Source organism: Gymnoscopelus braueri (assembly GCF_963280865.1).
Source record: "Gymnoscopelus braueri genome assembly, chromosome: 8".
NCBI classification, from domain to species: domain Eukaryota; kingdom Metazoa; phylum Chordata; class Actinopteri; order Myctophiformes; family Myctophidae; genus Gymnoscopelus; species Gymnoscopelus braueri.
Window position 1 is genome coordinate 15,537,355 of NC_137609.1, and position 26,735 is coordinate 15,564,089.

General features: G+C 40.5%; 2 protein-coding genes across 3 annotated transcripts; one reads left to right on the top strand and one right to left on the bottom strand.

Annotated features, from left to right (window-relative positions):
- Positions 1-3,295: 3,295 nt before the first annotated feature.
- Positions 3,296-15,285, bottom strand: lrwd1 (leucine-rich repeats and WD repeat domain containing 1; the record flags this gene model as incomplete). 2 transcript variants are annotated; one of them, XM_080435765.1, is made up of 16 exons in its annotated part: positions 15,163-15,284; positions 12,748-12,836; positions 12,215-12,449; positions 11,639-11,758; positions 11,082-11,228; positions 10,861-10,956; positions 10,195-10,575; positions 9,620-9,752; positions 8,935-9,041; positions 8,176-8,386; positions 7,598-7,670; positions 7,298-7,438; positions 6,078-6,181; positions 5,738-5,899; positions 4,528-4,637; positions 3,296-3,445 (listed from the first exon to the last, which is right to left on the bottom strand). In XM_080435765.1, the coding sequence occupies exons 2-16, from the start codon at positions 12,825-12,827 to the stop codon at positions 3,296-3,298; spliced, it is 2,250 nt and encodes a 749-aa protein (XP_080291891.1). In that variant the 5' UTR covers positions 12,828-12,836; positions 15,163-15,284. The 2 variants fall into 2 exon arrangements, with proteins under 2 accessions (XP_080291891.1, XP_080291892.1); XM_080435766.1 differs by lacking the exon at positions 3,296-3,445 and having other exon boundaries at positions 4,526-4,637; positions 6,082-6,181; positions 15,163-15,285.
- A 1,738-nt stretch (positions 15,286-17,023) lies between these two features.
- LOC308090696 (uncharacterized protein) lies at positions 17,024-25,511 on the top strand (the record flags this gene model as incomplete). The annotated part of the gene is made up of 2 exons (XM_080435961.1): positions 17,024-18,207; positions 24,335-25,511. 2 exons carry the CDS (start codon positions 17,024-17,026, stop codon positions 25,509-25,511), a joined length of 2,361 nt encoding a protein of 786 aa, XP_080292087.1.
- Between the last annotated feature and the right edge of the window lie 1,224 nt (positions 25,512-26,735).

Below are 26,735 nucleotides of genomic sequence, written 5' to 3' on the forward strand. Positions count from 1 at the left end.
CCATTCCTTGCTTAAACTGTGCTTCAGTTGAGCTGAGACATTGATCACCTTGGTTCATGTTCTATTATACAGACTTTTCTCTTTCAGACAGTCCCCCTATTATCCTTCATAGTGAGCTTCAGTTTAGTTTAGTTCCTTTACCACAAATACAAACCCTTGGCTCTTGAGATAATGACCTTTTTGACCCTTGAAGTTAATCATGTCTTCTGAACAGCCTGAGCCTACTGATCATTCCCACCAAGTTTCATGAAAGTCCACTCATTCATTCTCAAATTGTTTTGCTAACAGACATGCAGACAGACAGGACTGACACTGTAACAATAATACCCTGCGGATCTGGTGTGCCAACAGAAAACTGGTGCCAATTATAACATGTCACTTTCAAAATCCTGAATGCCCTCTGTGTCTGTGTGGCAACAAAGTTTAGTCTATGCTATTACATACACCATTTGGTTCTAAAACATTTTCATTTCAAAGACCCCCAAATTGCAATGCAAGGCGTTGTGACCTTGCAGATTTAGATCTTTTTTAACACAATGTTCTGGGGGTCCCTGGCATAAAATCTTTTCAAATGGGTCTCTGCAAACTAATATGAATTTGGGGTCCTGGAACCACTGGTATATTAGACCCTCTAGGATTTAAAAGTGTGGGAAGAGTTGGCTTAGAACACAGAAGTTGCTGCTGGCATCTCAGCTTTGCATGCTGTGATTGACAGTTCTTGTTTTTGCAACTATGCCTAAACCTAACCTTAACCCTAACCCTAACCTTAGTAAAACCATGCCTAAACCTAACTCTAACCCTCAGTAAAACTATGCCTGCCAGCGAGTCAATCAGACACAGGTATCTATCTATTCTATAATGTTGGTGGGATTCATAATCACGCCACCTTTGCTGGTCTGCAGCCATTCTATGAACTGTCAAAGGTCGCTGTTTTCTGCTGTGTGTTTTAGCTCCTTTGCCCCTGCATAAACTCCAGTGCCTGCTGCAGCCATCAAACTTCAGGACTCTCTGAAACTGGTGCGATTGGTCTCAATAGAGACATTCAGGGTGCTTCTTGAGGACACACTACATAGTGACTGTACCTGTTTCATGTAACACTGTTTATTTGCATCTGATTTTTAAATCTCTGTGTTGTTATCCATGTCCTCACTGTATTGTCTGATTCACCGCCTTTTGCGATTATTTTAATGTTGTTTTATGCTTCTGCTTTCTCTACATCTACAAGCTCACAACACATTGCGATGTGTTGATCTTGAAGATCTGCTATTTTTGCCTGTTATGACATGCCCATGTTCTTCACCTCACCTGTATTCTTGACTTCGGTGAAGGTTGTAGAAAACAGTGTTATACTACTCTATCCTCATCCCACTCTTTAAAAAAACATTCAAATTTTATCAGGTCACTGTCTACAATGCAAACTACTTCCTGCTTTTATGATTATTCACCAGAATTTATATTTATCACAACCTCCTTTCTCAAGAACTAGCCATAGCTTCTTTACTGCTTTAGGTCAGCAAAATACTGGCACATCCAGCCAAAATAACTGATCACACACACCCTAAAGGATGAATGTCGACAATAACAGCATTATTTCTACTCAGTCAGTACCCACCAACAGTATTGTACTTATGTCCCCTATATTGTTTACTTGCACTTACACTTTATATGAAATGTAATTTGGAATCCAACTTGGATGATGGCAGTCTAGCCTAGTCAGAACAGACTTCACAAAAGATGCCAAAGTTATGCACATTTATTTATTAACTCAATTTAAAAACATGTGCACCTGCAAAAGTTAAAACAACTATTAACATAACGTATACAACATGAAACAAAGTTATACCCTAAGATGGTAAAAAAAGAAAAAGAAAAAGACCCATTGTTTTGAGGATGTTCAAAACATCCTGTCTTACATAATCCATGTATTCACTATACAGGAAATAAAATGCTGGCTCATCTGTGACTGGAAATGTTCCAACCTGCACTGCTACCAGGTTCCCTGCTGGAGCACTGGTACAACATACAGTATAACAGATCAAGTGGAACCACACAGGCCACAGTAGAAGGGTTAAATAAAGACATCCCTGAATGTTCACACATTGTAAATATTGCACTTTGAACAGCAGAGACGATGTGCCAACTGAGAATTGAGTAATCAGTAAAGTATGCCTAAAATAACAGTAGTGCTCCAATTACACATGTTTTGGGTAGCACTGGCCCTAACTGCTCTATTGACAGCTTCACCGTAAAAAAATCGCACACAATGTATGAACAGGGTCCCCACACATTTTTAGCAATGAATTTCCAAAACTTTTCCAAAACTTTTCCAGAATATTTAGCCCAATTTCCAGGCCTATAAAACAATCATTCAGCGCAATAATGTGTCTCTTACTCTTATGTACAATGCCCAAAGATAGGCAGTGTAGCAAAAATAAAGCATAGAATATAAAATAGTACAATTTCATTCAACATTTCGTGCAAAATTAGGGCATAGTGACCCTGCGAGCGAAAATAGGAGGGGTGGACGACGTCGTTGCACGGTTCGTTGTCGCTCGTGGTAGGTCAGGACGGTCTCATTCAAAAACATGTATTTTAATGAGATTTCATCGCCCGCTCGCTTCGCGTCACGTGACGTCGCATCGCTGGCAGTGCGGATGGGGTGTTAGTCCGTTCGGCGAAAAACTACTTATGTTACAAATTTTGTATAATGTTATACATGTTTATGAAAATGTTTTGTATTAAAAAAAATCAATAGCCAAAAACAATGCATAGACAAATATTTTTCCAGGACCCTTGATAAATTCCAGGACCTTTGATCAATTCCAAACCTTTTCCAGTACTGGATTTTTTTTAAATTTATTTCAAAATATTTCCAGGAATTTCATGACCGTGGGGACCCTGTATGAAACAGCTGAAATGATACTGCTCCTTTAGCCATCCATGGAGTATCAATGGAGAATACTCAAAACCGATATCGGTTTCCGATATCCGACTTCAAATCAGAGAGGGGCTCTCAAAACAAATTTCAATACATAATGATATTCAACATACTTTTGTTGAATGGAAAACTTGTTTTGTAACACAGAATCTATAATCTGTTTGATTTCCTCGCTACAAATTCCCATGAACAAGAAAGAAAAATACAAAATACACATACAAATAAACATTTTGGGGCTTTTGTTGCCTGTAAGTCAATGGGTAGGCTGTCATGCGCTTTAACCAGCCCTACACAGGGAACAGGACAACCTCCACTCTGAGGTATGGGGCCAGAGCTGCTAAAAGATGCATTATCTCCTCAGGGATCAGCTCTCTTCCAAACAACCACCATGTTCTTGTCAGTCAGGGCCACCAGGTAGCGCAGCTCAGGATCCATGGCTACGCTGTTGATAGTGGGGCCCTCCACTGGACCCCTGTCTGTTATCACTGGGGACGGCCACTGCAACACCTGGGAACAAAAGTAGCTAATTAGTAGCCAATCAAATAGCATGGAAAGAAGATTCAGTGATGGGTGATTTGGGAACCTACAGGAGAGGTTGGCAAACCCCTCCCCCAGAGAGCCGCTGGAATCCAAACCGCACCCGCAGGTTCCCAGATCACACTTCAGTGACATTCATCCAGTGGCCTAGATTTGTTAGGTAATTTCAATAAAAAAAACTTGCCTTTTATCAGTACTTTTGTCCATTTTAATAACTTGACAAAAGCAATGCTAACCTGAAACCACAAAGGGCAGACAGACAAACTTGCTTTTTCCCCAGAAACCTGTCTATTAATTTCATGAGATTATATACATAGGGAGTGAGGGAGAACGTTGGCATGAGAGTAAACAATGAAGTTCTAACAATCACTGCTTTACAATAAGAAATGACTGCTCCCAGGACTCAAACTTGGGTCAATTAAAGAGATAAAAATAAAAACAGTCTGCACACTGCTATTAGTTCACATTATTTATTACAGATCAATGTTTCGATTCTTCAGGATGAAATAGGAAGTGACAGTACATTAAGCCAAGTGGCTCACTGCCTGTGAGACATTCCAAATTAAGTACATGAGCCCAAAATCTGTCTCACAAGGGTTGTCTTACACAGTATAAATTAAGCTTTAGCCTGTAACTGGCTCAGTCGAACGTGGTCAGACCCATATTATCATTTCTTGTGACTCAGTCGGCAGTATGTCCAGGTTTTGCCAGAGAAAAACTCAGGTAAGGTTTTTGCTGTGGCTGCCTGGCTGCTCATGTGTAAGAAGCACCATCTGGTGGACATTCGGCATAAGCACCAGTTTCATCGTCTATTGAATAAATCTAATGTGACTAATGTGTGTTTAGTGTCGGCACTACTAGTGTTAATTACCATTTTACAACAAATTATCTTGGAAATTAAATGTGTATTTGATAGCGTACATTTGACAGTACTTTGACGTAATAATGCATTGATTTTACATTTACAGTTTCTCACTCCCACAAACACACAACATTTATTTATTTTTTAAATGAAGCAGCTTGATCAATGGTGTGGTAGAGCAAGACGGTACCTCAGTGGCAGTAATGGGACTCCCGCTCTGGATTTTGGCTTTGAGGAGGTTTGTGACATGATAGGTCCACAGTTGTCCTTTGTCATCACCACAAACTACAACGGACTCTCCTATGGCACAAAGGAGTACACGCACACACGTTATTTTCTTTCTCAGTAATAACTTATATTTTGTTCAATTAAAAACCAAGTACATTTTCATAGGCATGCTAACTAGGCATACATAAATCTTAACATTATTTATCTGACTGAACACACACACACACACACACTAGGGCATTCACAACTAATTAAAAATTACAATATTTTTTTTTTTTTAGGGGGGGGGGGCATTGTTTTAATGCCATCCTACTACTATATTACTATTATTATTATCCTCCTGCCCTTATTTTTATGGCGTTTTAAGGGAAGCGCTTCTGGCACAGCAGCACAGCACCGTCTCCAAGGATCCCCATTGCCCAATAATAGGCTTTTATTGGGCATACTTTTGACCCCCTTTTGATAAAAAAATAAAGTCAGGAGGATAATAATAATAGTAAGATGGGCCATTACTATGGCATTAAAACAAATTACAAAAAAATCTTCAACTATTCGACTAGTACCAACAGAGTCGACTAGTGGTTATACTAGTCAACTAGTTGGTGAAAGCCCACACACACACACACACACACACACACACACACACACACACACACACACACACACACACACACACACACACACACACACACACACACACACACACACACACACACACACACACACACACACACACACACACACACACACACACACACACACACACACACACACACACACACACACACACACACACACACACACACACACACACACACACACACACGTGTCTCTGTCTGTGCTAATGATGTGGGCCAGAGCCCAAACTAAATCAAATGCAACTGTTTTTTCAGAATCCTTATGTACCTCTTATGTACTGCATGATTTTGCCACCATTACATCTATTAACTACTAATTAGTTCATTTGATTTGAGTCTATGTCTACTGGAAGGATGCAATTGGAGGTCACAGGAGAATAGTGTCTTTCTCTGGTTGGATAGTTATAATGTAAAAGGTCTATGCTGTTACAATGTAAAACAAATAGAAAGCGTGTACAGTCAGTCTTCTGGCCTGCCCTATTGTCCTTTGTTAGCAGAAATTTGATGGAATTAAAGTTCTGGAGGCGGACTCACTAGGACAGGTGTTCAGAGCCAGGTAGGGTATCTCGGTGTTGGCCCACTGCAGCTCAGCCAGCACCACAGCACACACCTCTGTGGTCCTCTTGTTATGCCGCTGGGCCTGGGTCTTGCTCCAACTCCACAAGTAGATGGAACTCTGCATGTGGGACTTGGAAGCTAGACATGGGGAGAGAGGGTTCAGCACTTATTATAAGTGTACTTATTTTACTTTTTATGTCTATTCACTATGTTAATAGGGTCGAGCTGAACCTGGCTGGATTAATTCATTGTATTTATTGTGAACGTAAACAACATTCATTTTCAAATAAGGCATAGCATTAGGTTGGCAACTTACCCACAATGTCATCAGTGACAAATCTCAGACTATCAATGGTGTGGTAGTGGTGGTCCTTGTCCTCTTTCTTATAGATAGGGAAGGTAATCTCCATCTCTGCAGATCTGAGGGGGAAATGGACTGTTATGGCCTGCTGAAGAACACATTTTAGAACCATCACCTGGCTTAGAGAAGAACAGCTCCATCTATAATCATGTTTATCACAGAGCTGAAAAAGTACTACTATTTATTATAGTATTCATTACCTTACAGGAAATAAATTGCCAGCCTTAAAAGAGGTTTAGAAATTTAGAAGGATCAAAGTAGAAAAGTATCCCTTTTTGTCAGTTTTTACATAAAATAGCTGGGTAGGTGGGTCATACCAAACTGTTTTCCCAAGGATAGCTACGGGAGGGGAGCACTTGTTTTTGTTAACTCAACAAGACATGCATGCCGACAATGATAATGATAATTTATTTTAAATGGTAAAAAAGGTGGGCAAAATAAGCTTAGGCTTCAGCCCATACCTTTTCGGCCAAATAGTCACCTTGATGACTAAGTTGTACTGTATGTTCAACTGTTTTGTTTAAAAAAAATTATGACCGAAAAAAAAAAAAACTAACTAACAATTAGGCCTTGAGGCTCGTTAGGTGTGCCTGAGCGAGCTGTAAGGTGAGACAGTGTCTGTGCTGAACAGTGTCTGTGCTGAACAGCCTATGGCCACGTGTCGTCGACAAGCACGGCGTCTGAGTTTAGCATGTGAAGAAAAAAGTGAGTGCCTACTCCCCCGCCCCCCATCTGAACCAATCATAGGTTGCCTCAGTTGAAGTCTTCCTCAGCCATCCTGGGATTTATAACCTACTGAGTACGTCAATGTTCGCTAACAGTGGTCCTTGTCATGGCAGGTCAGCTTTATTTATTTGGATATTTAGGGGTGAAAAGTGATTGCAGGTCAAACTTAGTCCTGCATTTTCATCATATGGACTCTGCACAATGTCAATCCTTGTTTATTTTGTTTGTTTGTTTTTGCTATCTTAGTAAAGCTTCCCGGTACACTATCCTGATGTACTGTTATTTATCGTATAAAACATTTAGTTAACCACTATGCTGATTCAGCATACAATGAAACTAGCCGATCTACAAGCATCACGATTTTCCGATTTGCCTATAATGACACACCTACCACCAGTTCAGAAAATCGGCCAAAATACACAAGTGCCCATATGCCCCACAACCCTCACCTCTTCATGATGTTCTTGTCGAGCTGGATGTTGTAGCAGAGCAGGCCGTCCTCACAGGCAGACAGGAGATGTGTAGTGGGTGAGTTGGGGGGTAGGCAGATATGCAAAGGGGTGGCGGTGGTCTGCAACACCAGAAGCTGACTGGGGGGAGGATACGGCAAGGTTCAAAATGTCTTACTAAAAAGAAGGATTTTCCACCAATGGAATTGGACGCTTCCGTCCAATTATCATGTGAATTGTACAAGCAAACTTTCAAATATGAAATGAAAAGGAGGTAAAATCCTTAGTTAAGTGACTCACATGACTTTGTAGTTGTATTGGCTGTCCACTCCCCCGATGTCCCAGAGCACTATTTTATTATCATATGATCCCGCTACAGGACAGGGCAGAAAGGTCAAAATGAGGCAGGGAATTTTTTTTTAACTAAAGAGAAGAATCAAGTACATCAGTACACATACCTATGGAGTTCAGTATAATACAGATCATTTTTGTATTGTATATACAAATAAATATATATATATTAATGTATCTAATGTTAAAATAAAAACAAAACAAGAAGAAAAAGAGATACTAAAATATAAAAAACATATATGGTAAAATGATTAGGCCAAAAGGGTTACAAAATATATATATATATTATTTATGGCTTTACCTACAACATGTTCTTATATATTCGGCTTTGTGTATTTTCTTAATCTGATACTGTAGGTCCTACAGTATCAGATTAAGAAAATACACAAAGCCGAATATATAAGAACATGTTTTAAGAGGACATAAAAGATACCGTTCAGGCTAGCCTATAAATAAATTATATAATTATTATTATTATCATTATTATTATTATTATGATGTTTATAAGAGGAAGCAGAGTTACTAACTGAAGAGGAAGTTGCCCTGTCGGGGGCTGAAGTGAAGGACAGACAGGGCCTTGCGGCTGGCTCGGAACTCTCCGTAGGCCACGTTGGCCCTGGGATGGATCAGTTTGACCAGGCCTCTCTTCCCAGCCACCGCTAGGATACTGCAGGGACGCACCACTCCACCACCCTCCCTGGACATCAGCACCGTGGACCAGGCCAAAGAGAACAACTCCTGGGACATCAATTACAACCAATTACCCTTCCAACTATTTTGAGCCTCAAAATACAAATGTTCCAGTTAAAACGGTCAATATAAATCTACGATTGGCTTATTGTTAACCAACCTCCACTTGGAATAAACTCTAGTTAGACTGGCGTTACCATGGTAATGTAATGTAATGTAAGAGCTAAATAATAATTTATGAAGTGTAGCTGTGGTTTGCCGGCTGTAAGTGGAGCAGCAGAGAATACCTGTGTTTAACCGGGCTGATTAGATGGCCTTCAGTCAAACCCTATCTGTGCTCTGGTCTCATGGAAGACCAGGGCCAGACCACATTGCTAAAAGGAACAATACCCTACAAATATGCTGCTTTCTGTGCTTAACCGGCCTTAGGTTAATGTAGCATCCTCTGTTGTTTAGATTCCTCCACTCATGCTGTAGTGACCCCCCTACTGTTGTCTGTAATAGTCAGCCTGGTCTAGTTCAATACTTGGGAATGGTCAGACACCAGTGTGCAACTAAGTATAAATCAGGTGTTAGGCTTTATAATTGGCACGCACCTCGCCGGGGACTTTATACTTCTTCATCACCAGGCCTGTTTCACAGTCAATCAGGCAAACAGTGTCTCCTCCACAGGTGGCCACCAGGCGGCTTCCTCCAGCATCATCTGATACAACACAGGAGAGAGTTGCTCATTAGAACATGTACAAACAAATTTAACTCACAAGAAAGGCTTTATACTATATTTAACAATATATTTAAAAATATATATATATTCACACACATGCACACCACAACCATAAAACCAAATACAACAGCTTCAGTGCAAAGGAAGCCCACTTTAATTACTTTGTGAGAGCAGATTGTGCTGCCTAGGAATGCTACACTGCCCCCTTGTGGTTGACCTTGTATGTTGTCAAAGTTTCTAGTTTAACCACATGAACCCATGCATCCCTATTCTGGGCCAAACATTTTGCAAAAAAGCAGATCTACAAACTCGCTGTGTGTTGCATTTGCCACGCATTGTGAGCTTGTAGATTGGCTATTTTCGGCGACGCTATTTAGCATAGAGGGTAGACAGGAGGGTGTCAAGTGTAGACCCCTGGGGGACTCCGGTCAATAGGGTTTGAGTGATTAAAAGCAACAACACAATGACGACATTTGCATAGGAATGGATGTCTGAGCTGAAACACTGATCTGACTCATTCAAATGCTGCATAGGTGTGAGTGCTCAGTGCTGCTCACCAGCGGCAGTAGAGGAATCCTGACCCAGCGTGGGCTGGAAAGCACAGGCCCACAGCTGGGTGGTGAAGTCCTCACGGCTGTCCTGTTTACTGTGGCACTGCAGGACGTGGGTGGGCTTCAGACGCAGCCGCTCCTAGGTGGAGATATGCATGTTGGGGGAGGGGGCGGAATTGTACAATGGACAAGTGAGACAAGAAACACCAAAGGGACATACAAGTATGGCCCAGAGATAATGTACAGTAATGGTTAAAAGTTTTAATGTTTAGGAACCAAAGATGAAATCCTGCCTGTATCTCCCAACACATTTACATCCTTGGTAGTTGGTACACTGTATACACTTAAACTAGATAAAATTAAATACAAATGAATTGACCACTCTCCTTAGAAACAATGACAAATGTATACATTATTTGGAACTCCCCATTAGAATGGATTGAAGTGAACCCACGTGAACATGCAAACTCCACACAAGCTAGACTGAGAGATACTAGCCAAGGATCTTGTTGCTGTGAGTATACTATAGCTTAAATAAATACATATAACACATGAGGACAATTAATTGTAACAATTAGTACCTCAATTTTGTGGCAACTCCGTTTTCTGGGTGATGCAACATCTGTCTGCAGCACAATGGCTTGAACGTCTTTGTCGACATCCATTTTGCTGTCTTTAGCCTGCTGTCGGCGCTCTTCGGGTTGCTGCTGATTTTTCAAACTTCCCCTGGGGGTGAGAGGGGCTTGCACTGCTTTGCGGCGCCCCCCGCTCCCCCTGGTTGTGGGGGTTTCGGTACTTTGGCTCTCTTTCAGAGGGGTGAGCTGCAAACGGCTGGACTTGCGGGGGCTGGCCTCAGCCAGCAGGGATTGGGGATCTGTTCTGGTTATCTTTCTGGGCGTCAAACTCACATTGTTGTCAGCTGCCACAGTTGGCGCCTTTCTCTTAACCGGAGTAGCTACGTTCTGTTGGGACACAATAAATGCTAGTCAAGAGGTGCACGCAAATCCCCAACATTTCGACGGGTGCTGGATCAGAATAGATAATACTGTTAAGAAAGAGAAGGTCCGTTCACCGTCTTAATGCTCCCAACAAAACACAATAAATGCTGCCAATTTATGCCTAGAAAAACGTTTCCAAATAAATTCCTCCACACAGTTCAGAAATAAGCAACAAAAGCCATGAAGTTTTGAGACCGATTCTAAACATTATGATGACATGGTAAAATAAGGTGTCTACTGGAATCTTACACAGTGCTTTTTTGTGTCAGTAGCTTCCCCAGTGTCTTCGTCTTGTTCTTTTGTCTCCGTCAAAGAGCGGAGGTACTCCTTAGCTATCCTCTCCACCTGGAAACCACAACAAGTTAACAACTGCTACAGAGACCACAATTAATCCTGTACAACTACTATACATAGTGGTTTTAAGGCCCATAGTTGATAATGGTGTCTGTGATAGTATGATGGTTCAATACCCTCCATCTGGTATAGTCGCTGATGGAGCTGGGGCCAAATTTAACCTTCAGACGCGCTGTCTTGATGAAGTCTCTCTCCAAGGCAGCCATTTTCTCTTTGGTGGGAGGATTTGGGAGGGAGAAGTCTGTCAACCATACTGCAATTACCTGTCGACCAAAAACAAAGATTGCATATACAGAGAAAATTTGTATAAAAAAACATTACAAGCCCTCTCTTTATTGTAGAATGATTATTCACCGTTAAACACTGCCAAACCCAGGGTTTACTAACAGTAATGCACTGCTAGTTAATTCAAGTATCCTCTGTTTTAGACTGTCTGCCGTCTTCTTTTCAAAATAAGCAATAAAGACATGAAGTTAATGTTATTTGATTTATATTTGATTATTCTTCACTGGTTTCGGTTATTAACATTTTATTGTGCTGCACTGATATCATTTTCAGCTTTATTATGCATATAACTTCTACCATGCAACACAAGTGTGTAAGCAAGATGTGAACCAACGTGACCTTTTCATATCTCAAAACACTGTGCCCAAAAAAAAAATGCAATCCATACCCTGGTCCGGAGGTTCTCACTGTAAACGTAGCGCATGTGGTTGGCCGTGGTGCTGATGTCTTTCCCGTTGAAAACTCTCAGATTGGGCAGCAGCACCATCATCTTATAATTGTCGTTCACCTGAGGAAGATATACTGACTTAGCAAGACACTCACAGTAATTATACAACACAGCCACTTAGCCTGCATTAGTTATAAGCCAAAGGCTATGGAGAAAGGTGCATCAGAAAGCTTCCTGGATGTGCTTACTTTATAAAAGTTACAAAATTGTTGGAATAATCTGCAAAAGGGCTTGAAACCTGACCTTTTTATATCAGCTGATGATTTAAACACTAAGTATTGAAGGACAGTTTGGCAAGATGGTCTTTTAAACACCTTTTATAAACCAATTGGAAGTCTGCAAGAACTCTAATCCCAGCGTGATTTCTATGGTTAAATAGAGGATTAAAATATATATTTTTAAATTCATAAACGAGGTACAATATTAATTGTATGTCAAATTGCGGTGCATCCGTTTATAGACAGAAAAAGAAAAGACAATTAAAGCCATTAAGGGGGTCCCTGATTTAGTCCTTACAGTGATATACAGGTTATCCTCCATTTTGAGCTCCTCCACGCTGGCGAGTGATTCCAGCGTGGTGACATCCTCCATTTCATTGTTGCTCAGGTCCAGAGAGCTCAGTGCAGGCAGAACCAGGCCCCGGGGCAGCTCCTCCAGGCAGTTCCCCGACAGGTCCAATCGCTCCAGGGAGCTAAGCTGACACAGCAAGGGGACGGGCAAGTCCTGGCACTTCAGACCAAGCCTAGAGAGACTAGATAAAAAGGAGTGTGGGGTGTAAACAACAGTCCTCCTTTTAAATATGGTAGGTGGAAAGCAGTCCTGATTTTAACCACATTGCAACGAGCGTGCGTCCCTATTTGGGGCATGTCGTTATTTTATTAAGGTTTTGGTTTTTTTTTTACACTTAGCAAAACATATGTGTAAGATTTCTTTTTTTTATAGCAGTGGTTAAATAAAACAACATTTTGTTTTTCTTTACAAAATAGCAGTAATCAGTGGTCGGACACAAAAATCACACATCAACTCAAAGAAACTATAAGTATACTTACTTCAATGTTTTGATTTGTTCCAGTTTGTTGGTTTTTGGAGAGGCTTTCTCCAGCAACAGTTTCTCAGTTATTTTTTCCATGCCGTAACTCTGGAAAGGATGAAGAAATCAATGTCAGTTCTAACTCCCTTCTCAAGCAATGACTCTTAACTCTCTGTGGCTGAATGAACTGACTGCCTATTTAACACACACCCTGGTGTGTAGTTGATACTGATACCAGCCAACAAGTAACAACCCCCACACAACCATCTGCATTAATGCTAATGAAATTGACTGGGTTGATTTGTTTAATCTATTCAAAAGGAAATTATCCCCTCCCTTCCCCAATCCCCAACACCTCCATGTGAAAACACCACATGAATAGTGTGTGTAGGACTGTGTGTAATGTGTATCTAGATCTACCCCCCATTTTCCATTATCATCTGCTCATTCTGCTGCTCCATTTTAGACAGGCCTTTTTTTTTGTCATTGTGAGGTGTAGTTCAACCCCATAAAAATGTCTTCTTCTGCTGACCCCATTTGATCAACCACATTGCTTTCCCTCAAATCTGATGCATATAATCCATATAAATAAAGTATTGTGTAAATAGGAAATTCTCCTCGGACAACTAAACCGATTGGTTCTCAAAGGGATTCCTTGGAAGTTACAGGTCTGCAACTCTGACAGGAGTTATGGGGGTCCTTGAAATAAAAAAAGTTTTAGAACCAAGTGGGGAAGTTTTTGTCACAAAAGAGCTACACAGATTGATCACAATATGTTATATTATCGTTTTTTTTTATCGTGATGTATTGATTGATTGAATACTTTATTAACACTTTGCAAATAGTAGGCCTACAGAGGTACGATTTAGCAATTTACAATTGTTAAAAGGATAACACAAAAAGCCATAGGGGCTTGTTTCCATTGTGCTCCTGTGTGTTCAGTTCATCAATTACAATGCAAATGTTCATGACCTTTTTTGGGGTTTTTGTTTTACAGTAGCATGAAATGTTTTGCTTTAAGTAAACTACTCTACCACTAAAACAAGTTTCCTGTCACTGCTCAGTGCAGTGCACATATACATGCAGTGATGGAAGAAGTACTCCCATCATGTTTTACTTATAAGTAAAAGTAGCTGTAGTATACAACCCTCGTAGACGTATTTATGATTCTGACGTTTTCAATCTACGAGAGTTGTAGGGTTCACGCCCCATGGAGACCTGGACTTTCTGCACTATGCCCCGCAAAGTACTCCAAACGTGTACAAATTGAAAATAAAGGTGCTTACCTCAAAGCACCAAATGTTAACTACTTCTACGGGGTAGTAGTTTAATGTAATAATCCATATATTTCAATAAAGAAGTGTTTTAATGCCGTCTGTGGCCGATTCTGTCGGAAGTTCCCAATGGGCGGTGAGGGGGCGCATCCGGTGAAACCCGGAATTACACTAAATGTAAACAGGAAGTAAACGAGGGTGAAAAAATGGCGTTCGGCCACAGACGGCATTAAAACACTTCTTTGTTGAAAGATATGGATTATTACATTAAACTACTACCCCGTAGAAGTAGTTAACATTTGGGGCTTTGAGGTAAGCACCTTTATTTTCAATTTGTACACGTTTGGAGTACTTTGCGGGGCATAGTGCAGAAAGTCCAGGTCTCCATGGGGCGTGAACCCTACAACTCTCGTAGATTGAAAACGTCAGAATCATAAATACGTCTACGAGGGTTGTATACTACAGTAGCCCTGAAACATGACTGTCATACCATGACAGTCATGGTGCCGAGTCCCCCTGGTCTAAAGTTGTGTTCGATTTTTTCACATTGTCATCTCTCACATAAACATAAACGTTCAGATTTCAAATATAAAGTGCTTACCACCGAGCCACGGATGTTACAAGGCGATGCGGACCGCGATGAGTACTCGTATCTCCCGTATTGTTCAATAAAAAGCATTTTAATCCCATCGCCGGCCATTTTATTTTTTTGTTTTTTTTTGTTTTGTAATGTATCAGAGTGCAATACACCTCCCAACCATTAGTGTCGCATGGTTGAAAGTATCGGAGACAATTTGGAGAAAATGGCCGGCGATGGGATTAAAATGCTTTTTATTGAACAATACGGGAGATACGGGTACTCATCGCGGTCCGCATCGCCTTGTAACATCCGTGGCTCGGTGGTAAGCACTTTATATTTGAAATCTGAACGTTTATGTTTATGTGAGAGATGGCAATGTGAAAAAATCGAACACAACTTTAGACCAGGGGGGACTCGGCACATGTGAACCATGGCTAATACTACAGCTAAAGTAAAAGTATCAATACTGCAATGTAGATTTACTCTGTTACAAGTAGACGTCCCGTATTCAAAATGTACTTAAGTAAAAGTACAAAAGTATCGGCATCAAACATATACTTAAAGTACCAAATCTACTCACCAAGCCTGCAGGTATCAAGTAGCAACAACACAACAACAACGCTACACACTTTGCTTTCTCCCGGTAAAACCTCACAGTGTTGCCACATTTAGTGAGAGAAATAAGCAACCCAGTCTGGGAAAACAAGCCCAAAAGAAGCAACTAGGCCACATAAGAAAGGTTTTGAAAATAGCCGATCTACAAGCTCACAACAACGCGTCACGATGCACAAAAACTCTTGCAATAAGTATGTCATGAACATTTTTGAGAACCACTGGTTTAAATATATATATATATATTTTTTAAACACTACACTTTAGAAACAAGACCAAAAAACCGCAACCACCAATATTTACAAGCGACTTTACAGAAAAACAAGCCCAAAGTCGCTTATAATAAGTGGACATGGCAACACTGAAACCTCGCCACCGTTCGCACATGCGTCCAATGTGTTTCCGTCGATGTTGGGCCTTCCGGTAAGCGGATTCCAAAATAAAAGCCGCCTAAAGATGTGCAGTTTGGTGCAGTCCAGATCCTGAACAAAATTCGATCATAAATAAATATATGATTGATTACCCACAAAGTGGCCAGTCAATAATAATTATAAACTTTTATAGCCAAATGGGACAATGCAAAAAGCAATATAAAAGATGAGTAAGTGATTTTGTTTCATTTTTTTTGTGTTAAAATAAGTGTTGTGATAGTAGGCTAATCATTGGTACAGACTCATTAACACTGGTCACCCTGTCTCTCCAGCTCTTTAGTAAACAGAAAATGCATTTTCAGGATGGGATGTCAACTTGATCTAATCAGGATACAGCAGGTTTAGAGAAATGAAATTGGAAGTGATGACACAAAGAAATGAGCAGAATTGAAACTGGAACACTATAAAATTTAAACTGATAAATGGGCAGGCCTACTGTCTCCTGATTGGCTGAAATTGGCAACCACCTAAAATGTTTATCTGTTTATTAAAGAGCTGGATAGACGGGGAGACCCCTGTTACTGAACAAACACTCGATGTAGTCATAGAGTGTTACATTGTTTAAGCTGTTTCTGGTCGGACTGAATTAAATACATATCCATATCCTTTTGGAAAATGTAGACTTTCTGATCTGTTTGATATTTATGTTTTTATTTTGTCTGCCCCCGACTCCCAAATGACATAGACACCAGAAATGTTTATATTTATGTAATTTAATGTTAATTAATACAGTTTCTGACAACTTATTGTTGCGTTCCAAAATATGCTGTAATGACAATGGAGCTATGAGAGGTTTCGCCAAAAAAATACGAATAAAATGAATGCTACACAGTATGACTTTAATCCTAGCATCTCTATTTTGGGCAAATGTTAAAAATTTTGCCTCTCAGGTTGAAGAGCAAATTGCTGCATGTCTCGCTGACACCTCACAGTGGATGTCTTCCCACCACCTCAAGTTCAATGCAGATAAGACTAAGACTGAGCTTCTCTTCTTCCCAGGTAAGTCCTGCCCCATGCAGGATCCCACTATTTCCATCAGCAACTCCCTGGTGGCTTCTGTTCCAATTGCCAAGAGCCTGGGTGTTGTCCTGGACAATCAGCTGTCCTTCAAGTCACACATTGCAGCGGTCACTCGTGTTCTATAGTTTTTGAGATATTCAACGTTTAAAAATGTTACACTGAAAGTCAACAGAACAGAGAGACACACAACTCCATATTTGGACTTTGAGATGATGTCGGAGTGATATGACCTCACAGTGAGCACACACTGTTTCATCAGGAAGTGCAGCCAGTCAGTGCTGCCAGAATATAACCTGCGTCGTTCAGGATTTAAATTTGTGAACTCAAGCGGTACAGAATAATAGTTTTTCATTTCTGTAACAACAAATCATCATCAGCATGTCTGGTACCAGCCCGACATTTCAGGGGAAAGATAAAATACGGCACCTCAATGACCGCCTTGCTAACTACATCCAGCGTGTCATCGATTTGGAGAGCGAGAGATTGTCCATAAATCTTCTCCTTGATGAGAAAGAGGATATAAGGACCAAGGAGGTGGACCATGTCCGGCAGCTCTATGAGGAGGAGTTGGCAGAGGTCCGGAAATCATTGGACGAACTATCTAACGAGAGGGCCTCTTTTCAGGCTGACTACGATAATCTCCATGAAGACCACATGAAACTTAAAGCCAGGAACCAGAAGAAAGAGGATGACCTTGGTGATGCAGTGCATCATTGGAGGAACATGGAGGCAGCACTCAACAAAAAGGAAGCTGACTACACCAACCAGCTGGTGAAGAATAGGAGATTGAATAGTGATGCTATTGACCTCCGCACCCAGCTGGGAGATTTTAATGCGTTGCTGACAGACATCAAGACCCAGCTAAACTCTGAAACAATGAAGAGAGTGGACACGGAGAACCAGCTGGAGACATTCAAACAGCAACTTCATTTTCAGAGGAACATCAGTGAGCAGGAGATACTCGATCTCCGGAACCAGCATGATAACAGTCTGGTGGACTTGGATTCAGGAAGGCGGAGAGAGTTTGAGAGTAAACTGGCTAGGGCCATGCACGAGCTCCGCCAGGAGCACGATGTACAGATCCAGCTGTACAAAGAAGAACTGGAGCGCAACTTCAATGCCCAGCAGGCTGCACTGAGGAGGAAGAGTGAGGTTGTCTCTGTCGCCAAAAGAGATGAGTTGATTGCGGCCAAAGACCGTGCAGATGACCTCAGCTCAGAGGTACAGCAGTACCAGAAAGAGACAGGAACACTGGCAAACCGGGTTCGAGAACTAGAGAGGACCTTGGACAGAGAACATGAGATGTCGCTCCAGAGACTACATCAGAAGGAACAGGATATGCTGACCATGCAGAGCCAGATGCACAGCCACCTAGAGGAATTTGAGAAACTGCTGGAATCCAAGCTGGAATTGGACATGGATATCAGTGCCTACAGAAAGCTGATCTTGTTATTGGAAAGGGAAGAGCAGAGACGGGAAGAGCACAGATGGGAAGAGCACAGACAGCAACAATCGCCGAGCCCCTCTCACGGAAGTAGGATGAGGGGGAGCAAATGGAAAGGGTGAAGTGGTGCTAAAGGTCCAAACAGTGGGTGAATAAGCCTGTCTATGAATTCATATGACTGTATGATTGAGAACAAAAGTAGAAATAGGTGCAAGAAGAAGAAGTACAAACCACAGTAATGAGTTATTTAGCAATAAAACCATTTGAAAACCATTTAAATATTAAACAGTATGGGGGGGTACAAACTGTGATGTAACACATTTAATAGAAAATTATAGAACTTTAGGTAAGTTTGTACACAGTGTAGCAGTGCGAACGATTTGAGAAATATTTATCCTTTTCAGGGGACATACTGGTTCTGAAGGGGTTACAGGTAAAGAGAACTATTTCTGGTATAGCCTGAGTCTGTTTAGCCCGAAGAAAACACGTATTCAGTTGAATGACATCTCCGTAAATGCACCTTTCATTTCTCACTTTCCAAACTGACTAATACACATTGCTTTTTTGTTCTTTATCCTTATTTTTCTTGAATGTCCTTTACCATTTCAGTCACGCCTTATCTTAAGGTCCTTGTAAGCATTTATTAAATAGGTAATAAGGCCCTTATAAGATTATTATTATTGAGTTAATAAGACTACATAAGTGTTAATAATAGCATCATAACCACGTTAATTGTTAGATTATAAGACATTTATAAGCAATGAAGAAACATAAACACATTTATTCAGTTTGACTAACCTACCTATTGCTATACATTGCTTAACATTTACTTATGCTAGTTTTTTGTTGCTTTATTGACATTAATATACATGATACTTTATGCATTCATTAGCAGTTAGCACGTATTAACAGTTTATGCTTTTTGCATTTACATAGTCTAAAGTCAGAACCTTTTTCTTAATATTTTTTATAGATAGATTTTTTAATTGGATCATCTTCATGAAAAATCCAGCCTCAAACAGAACTACTAGAGCTTCTATAAAACAGCCTTAAACAGGCCTTTGAAAGGAATTTACGGTATCAACATAAATATGGTAAAATACATTCTGAAAATGTTATTATAGAACATCGCTAACTACAATAGAAAGGGGCGCTCCGCAGAACACACATCTCCACCTGGCTGGGTTGCCTAGCCAGGGCTGTGTAAGTCAAGGTTTGTAGCCGCCAGGACCCGAGGAAGCTGCAAGGGGAAGTATCATTTACAAACTGTATGGTGCAACGTTTTGATTTGTTGTCTCCCCTATGGGCAGAAGTGAAAGTGTATTTGGAGGTTTGCTCCCTAGAGGCCTTTCAACATACGATTCCAGTTAGAAATTGCTCTTGGCTCTGGGTTGTTTAGAGGCCCCTCAATGTGTGATTAATATTTGGGACTGATTTGGGGTTCATTTCTGGCATTCTTTTGTTAAATAGACCCCTCCCACAAACTTTGGAAGGCAATTATAGCGAATGGAATATGACATATCTTAACATCTGACAACATCTGTAGTAGTTGCAAAACGTTTTCATTGTACGACCTATACGGTTCAATAGTTATAGGCCAAAACATAAAGCAGACTGGTATAGCACCACCATCAGGGCAATTTGAAACATTTGGAGTGGAGTGTCTTCCTTGGCCTACTGGCAGTGTGCACGAAACGTTTGACACGTTTGGTAAAAATTTGTTTCAAAGGTTCAAAGGTTGTGTCAAACAAACGTCTCAATAGAAGAGCAGAGAGACAAAGTTATATTGTCTTAACATACTCTATTGTTAAGGATGTCTGAATACCTAGAGTTAGTTATATGTATTTCATTTATAGAACTCTTACTTTATGTGTGCATGTATCTAGTTTAACCTTGTAGTTAAGGCCTCTAACTTAGACAGCTGAAGTTCGCTACCATGTGTTGTTGTCAATAACAGATGGGTGTGTTAGCCTTTATGACCATGTGAGGAAGCTTTGATGTCAAGAAGTTCATAGCTTATATAAATTGTAGTCAGACATGGCATGCGTTGGGTCCTGTCTGACCGTTCCATTACATTGTATTCTGCATGTAAGTCTGGCTCCATACTCGAGTACTAAAAATCTCTCATACTTTGAAATCTGAATTCTTGTCTTTTCCTTATCGTGTTCTTATGTTTTCTGAGTACCCCAATACAGAATCTCTTTGACACTACCATACAGATTGTAAAATAATATCATTTTATTCACACAAAAATACATATTAAATATGAAATATTACAGCTTTAAGTAAATGTTTTTAGTATCTGTACTTTACTTGAGTATTTGTGTTTTTGGATACTTATGACTTTCACTCCACTCAAAGACAAATATTGTACTTTCAACTCCACTACATTTCTAGGAAGGCAATAGTACATTAACCACTTCAGACGTATTTCAAATATATAGTGAAAATAGCCGATCTACAAGCTTACAACGTGTTGTGAGCTTGCTTGTAGTTTGGCTATTTTCACTATTATTGATATTTGTTGAAAATTCTGGAAAATCTTAAAAATGTCATGTAGTGGAGTAATATTTGACTAGGAGTATCTGACACAAGTACTAGGGCTATACTTTGTCCACTACTGCATGGTGTCATATTTACCAACCCGCGGTAGTACAATATAGAAATACCACAGTGTAAGTAACATTTAGTTACTTACTGAATTACATTAAATATTCATATAAAATAGAAGTATAAGTGAGGGAGTGTGCCGTGGGAATAAATAAATCAGTCCAACATGTTTTGGGTTATCCTCAAAACTTGCCGTTCAAATACTGTCCATTCAAAACATCCCACACAATTCTTCCTCTCTCACTCTTCTGTCTCTAATCAATGCCCCCTACGCTGTCGCCGCATGACTTTCAAGTCATCAAATAGTTGTAAGATCACTGTGCAGTTCACACTACACAACTCTCTTTCTTTAAATCGGGTGTCTTAAGTTGTTTGGCTTCCAGACTGCATGATTGATCGGCGACAGGGGATCACACACTACAAGATTTCACCAGGATGCGATATAGAGATGCAATATAGGCTTGAAATAGTATTCTTATTGCTTATTGTCTTTCATGTTTGTTTCCCCCTGTATGAGAGCAACTGTGGTACACAATTTCCCATCTCACTGCTTCTATTCTAGATAGATAGATGGATAGCTGGATAGCTGGATGGATGGATGGATGGATGGATGGATGGATGGATGGATGGATGGATGGATGGATGGATGGATGGATGGATGGATGGATGGATGATGGATAGATAGATAGATAGATAGATAGATAGATAGATAGATAGATAGATAGATAGATACTGTAGATAGATAGACACTGTAGATAGATACTGTAGATAGATAGATACTGTAGATAGATAGATAGATAGATAGATAGATAGATAGATAGATAGATAGATACTGTAGATAGATATAGATTCCATCCAGTGTAATGACTATATTAACGTCAGACGAGCTAAATTACCCCCCCCATAGTAGAGTGATTTCACGTTAAAAGTGTGAGAGCTACAGTATACTTTGTAATAAGGATTTCATATCTGAAAAATCTGTTAATATCCTAAAGTGATCTTGAATTATTAATACTTCTTACCACTAAACAATGGTTCAGCTGCATATAACATTATATTTCTCAATGATAAATGGTAGGAATGCAAATTATTGATTAAATCATTAATCGATAGTTGACCATATCGATCGATTATCGATTAATTGATAAGCGCTGATTTTCCTGAGAACCTGAATTTACTGTTACTATGCAAACTGCATAGTAGCATCTGATATAGACAATGCATAAAACATTTGTCCTGATAATACTGTTTAAATTATCCGAACAACTGTAAACTAATGTTACATCAACAATTGTCAACTTTAAGATATTAATCTCTAATGTACATTCCATGACAACACAAAGTAGCGATTGAAGCATTTGTGGACATTTTCAGCTGTTCAAAGTTTTATAGGAAACCTATGACCATATTTTCAAACAAATAAACTGCACTTTCATATAAGTTCATAGATGCAATTAGGCCTATAGTACACCTTTCAACACAATGGATTGATTGTACGACAATGATGCTAAAGGATAACCCAAAGAGCCCTAAGGGCTTGTTTCCATTGTGGTCCTATGTATTCAATTCATCAAGTAATGTTGGTTACAATGAGTGGAGTGTTGATCACAGTGTGGGGGCGAGACAAAAAGTATTCCAATCATGGCAAACATTGTGTAGGCTACTACCAGAGTTAGCAATTTAAGGAATGATCGCCTGACAGAACCTGCAAACCATATTGGCAAATGCTGCAACACGAGTTCTGCACAGGGCAGGTTCAGACATTTCCAGATACGCACACATATTTATGACAACAGAATTTCCCCACACCACAGGGATCAATAAAGGCCGATCTATATCTACATCTATCTATTAGACAGACAGCCGGACAGCCAGACAGCCGGACAGACAACCAGCCAGCCAGCCAGCCAGGAAAATTTGGGGTGGAGGTTCCTTGGCCTACTGGGAGTATCGTTGTTAAATGGCACTTTGCAAAGCAACACATTGAAAAATGACACGTTGCAAACCGACATGTTATCAGTGCAATAACCCGGCACACCGTGGTTGTGTTTTATATATATTTAAATATGTAACTTTTATTTTATAATGGAAGTCAATGGCGGCCGAAACGGGCTGAAACCTTGTCCAAATTTAGAGTAATAATACTTCATAGACTGGCCACATGAAGCCTGAGATCCACATGAAGCCACACTGTTAATTATTTTATCTCAAAACGTGGGCTCCCAGCTATGTCATACTTTCACCGTAGAAGCCTCATTCAATCTTTAAAACCTACAGCTTCTTTGGGAAACGTGGGTGATGGGTCTAAACAACTATCTGTTTTATGAATGATCTTGGCATCATGTTGTAGCGTGCCATCTTGGCATAACTTCAACTTGTCATATCAAGTTTGCTATTAAGTTCGACGTTGTACGTAACTAATCCTAGTATCAGTTCTCCCCTTTCCTCTAGAGGCTGAGCCTGCATGTGTTTTGAGCTGTACAGAGCGCAGGCCCTCCGAGGTCACTGATTATCTCTTGAATAATACAATCACAGCTCATTGGATTTAACTTGACCATCTATGACAAAGCAACAACACCTCCTTAAGCGACGAATTGACTTGAAGAGCCATGGTCAATGTTCTGTTGTCCAAGACATTTGGACGCTGTTTGTCCAAGATAAACTGTCACATCATCACTTTGCCATCTTCCCTCTCAACCTATGAGCTGGCTCCACATGAAAAGCTGTCATCATCAGAGCTGATGTGAGATAACAACTTCCTTTGTGTATAACTATTGTGATCATTGACTGTTTAGTCAGAGAGATATTTTGCTGTACGGTGCCTCGTGTATGGATTCTCCATCTTAATACAATGTCAACTTTTTAACTCAAGGCCTGTTTTATTCCGTCTCATCTTTTTGCCAGACCCAAGGGGTCGGCCTACATGAGGCTTTGTCGGTCGGTCGGTCTGTCCCTCTTTTCCTGTCCTGTCCCTCTTTTCCTCTGAACACACGTCATGCGAAGTCCGGCCATTCAGATTTCAACCACTAGGGGTCTGGCAGTACCAGGTCTCCTGGTTCCCTTGTTTACTCTGGGTTTTCCGCTGTTTAACTAGAAATAGTTTTTATCAACATAGAGCAGGGTTTTCATTCCTTTATCATCTCTATCAGTGGGGTTGGGAGTCAAAAGGGAGGCAAATAATTCCATATTTGGACGTTGATATGATGTCACAGATATATGACATGTTTAAGTATTTCAGTTCGTGAACTCATTGTACAGGATATTACTGATTAGGCTCACAATGTTTCCTCAGGTACAGTATCAGTGTTTTTAAAGTATTTCAGTTTGTAAACTAGACAGCATAGGATAATACTGATTAATTTCAGCTCTTGTCCACATAAACATTCTTTAGTCTGATTTTGACCTTGATTTGCTTATGCAATGAATATTGATTAAGTTGTTGTATTGCACCTATCTGTTTAATTTGACCTTGTATTTTGCTCTTTTTTAAACACAACAAGAATCTTTGAACATCTTTCTGCAGTGGACTCTAACTGTTGGTTTGGGTTGAGAAAAATACGAGCAAGGCCCTTTAGTTTGTGTAAAAAGCTTCAGGTGTAACAACACATCATCAGCATGACTTTGTTTCCCACCAGCCCGACATGTGTCTCCCGGGTCCAGGAGGAAGAAGATCTACGGCACCTTAATGACCGCCTTGCTAACTACATCCAGCGAGTCATCAAGCTTGAGAATGAGAGATCATCCATGCACCGTCTCCTTGGCGAGAAAGAGGAGTCAAAGACCCGGGAGATGGAAAACATCCGGCGGCTTTATGAGGAGGAGTTGGCAGATGCCCGTAAATCATTAGACGAACTAGGTAACGAGACAGCCCGTTTGCAGATCGATTATGGAAATCTCTCAGAGGAGCATAAGAAACTTACATCCAGGAACCATAAGAAAGAGAGTGACCTCGCCCAAGCAGCGACTCACTGGAGGAACCTGGAGGCAGGCCTCAACTCAAAGGAATCTGAATTCAACAGTCAGCTGACGAAGAACAGGAGATTGACCGGTGATGTTACCGACCTCCGCGCTCAGCTGGAACATTTGGAAGCTATACTGGTGGACACCAAGACCCAGCTGAACTCTGAGATACTGAGGAAAGTGAATATGGAGAACCAGACGCAAACACTCAGACAGCAACTTGACTTTCAGAGGAACATCAGTGAGCAGGAGATTTACAAGATCCGGAGCAAGCATGAAAGTCTGGTGGAGATGGATTCAACGAGGCGGAGAGAGTTTGAGAATAAACTGTCTGAGGCCATGCAAGAGCTCCACCAGGAGCATGGTGTACAGATCCATCAGTACAAAGAAGAACTGGGGCGCAACTTCAAAGCCAAGCTAGAGAATGCCCAGCAGACTGCATCAAGGATGACTCTTTCTGTCAATGCTACCAATGATGAGTTAAATGCGACCAAAGTTCGTGTGGAGAACCTAAACTCACAGCTACAGCTGTACCAGAAAGAGAAAGGGACACTGGAGTGCCAGATTCAGGAACTAGAGAGGACCTTGGACAGGAAGCGGGACATGTGGCAACAGAGACTGGGTCAGAAGGAGCAGGAGATGGATAAATTGCAGAGCCTAATGTTCAACCACCAGGAGGACTACGACAACCTGCTGGACATCAAGATGGCCTTGGACACCGAGATCAATGAATACAGAAATATATTGGAAGGAGAAGAGGAGAGAATACGGCATTCACCCAGCCCCACTCAGCACACGACTGTGTCACAGACACAGAAAGGACGACGTAGAAAGAAACGGAAACGGGGCTAAAGGTCCAAAGAGTGGGTGAATAAGCCTATCTATGAAGTCATGAATTATTTTTGCAATAATGCCATTCCAAATTCAATATTAAACAGTATGGGGATACAGAATTCTAAACTGTGATGTGAGTACCTTCACACATTTAATAGATAATAATAGAACTTGAAGGTCAGCATTGTACAAGAGAGTACGCAATGTGCAGCAGTGTGCACTATTTGAGAAATATCTTGTCTTCCTTTTCAGGGGACATACACATCATACTTTTCTGAACGGGTACAGGCGAATAGCATCATTTCTGGTACAGCCTTAGACAAAAATTCAGTTGCATGACATCTTTAGAAAAGCACCTTTCATTTCTTACCAGCCAAACAGCATTTCATTTTCAAGACAATCAGTTATGAACCAACTGCAGTATTGAAAAGATTGAAAAGACCTTCAAGTACCTCAAGATGTGCTATGACTATTGCATGTACTTAGCTTTTCCCCCCTTTATTATCCATATTTTTCTCCAATATCCTTATTTCTTTTTACTTATGCTTCTACAATGCTGAGGAACCAAAACCAACTAATTTTACTCATGTGTACTCATATAAGATGTAACAATAAAAAAAATAAAGAATCTTGAGTCTTTGTCCTTTTAGAAAATAGCTGTTGAAGATGTTAAAATATGGACACATGCTGAATCAGTAACTGATACGGAGTAAACAGGTAATGGATGTAGCAAGTCAGAGAGAAAAGTTTTATAAAGAATTATTCACAGTATTCAGTCTCAAGGCACTTTTATAAGCACGAAGCATGTAAACAATTCTTATTTTTGTTGGGTTCCACACCACTAGACGCTTTGCCCGGCTTTCTATGACGCATCTCTGTAGGAAGTGAGCTGTTTAGAAGAGGGTCTCCCATGCAGCTGAAGTGCTTGTATTTCAGCATGTATTTCAGAAACACTATGGGATACTTCCAAGACTCTTGAACAATAAAGCAGAGGACACATTTGTATCAATGCAAAGACATCTGCATTTGCGGGAAAAAAGGAAAGGAATATCACCCCCAAAATCAATCTTTACGGCATGGCCTCGAGGCGAATGGTCTACAAATGAGTCTGTCTGTGTGTCTGTGTGTTTGTCCTAGTCTCGCAAACCACTACACAGAACAGCACCAAATATTTGCCTTATCGTGGTTCCAAAGGGCTGAGCCATCTACAAAAGGCTAATCTTTTTTATTTCTTCATATGTT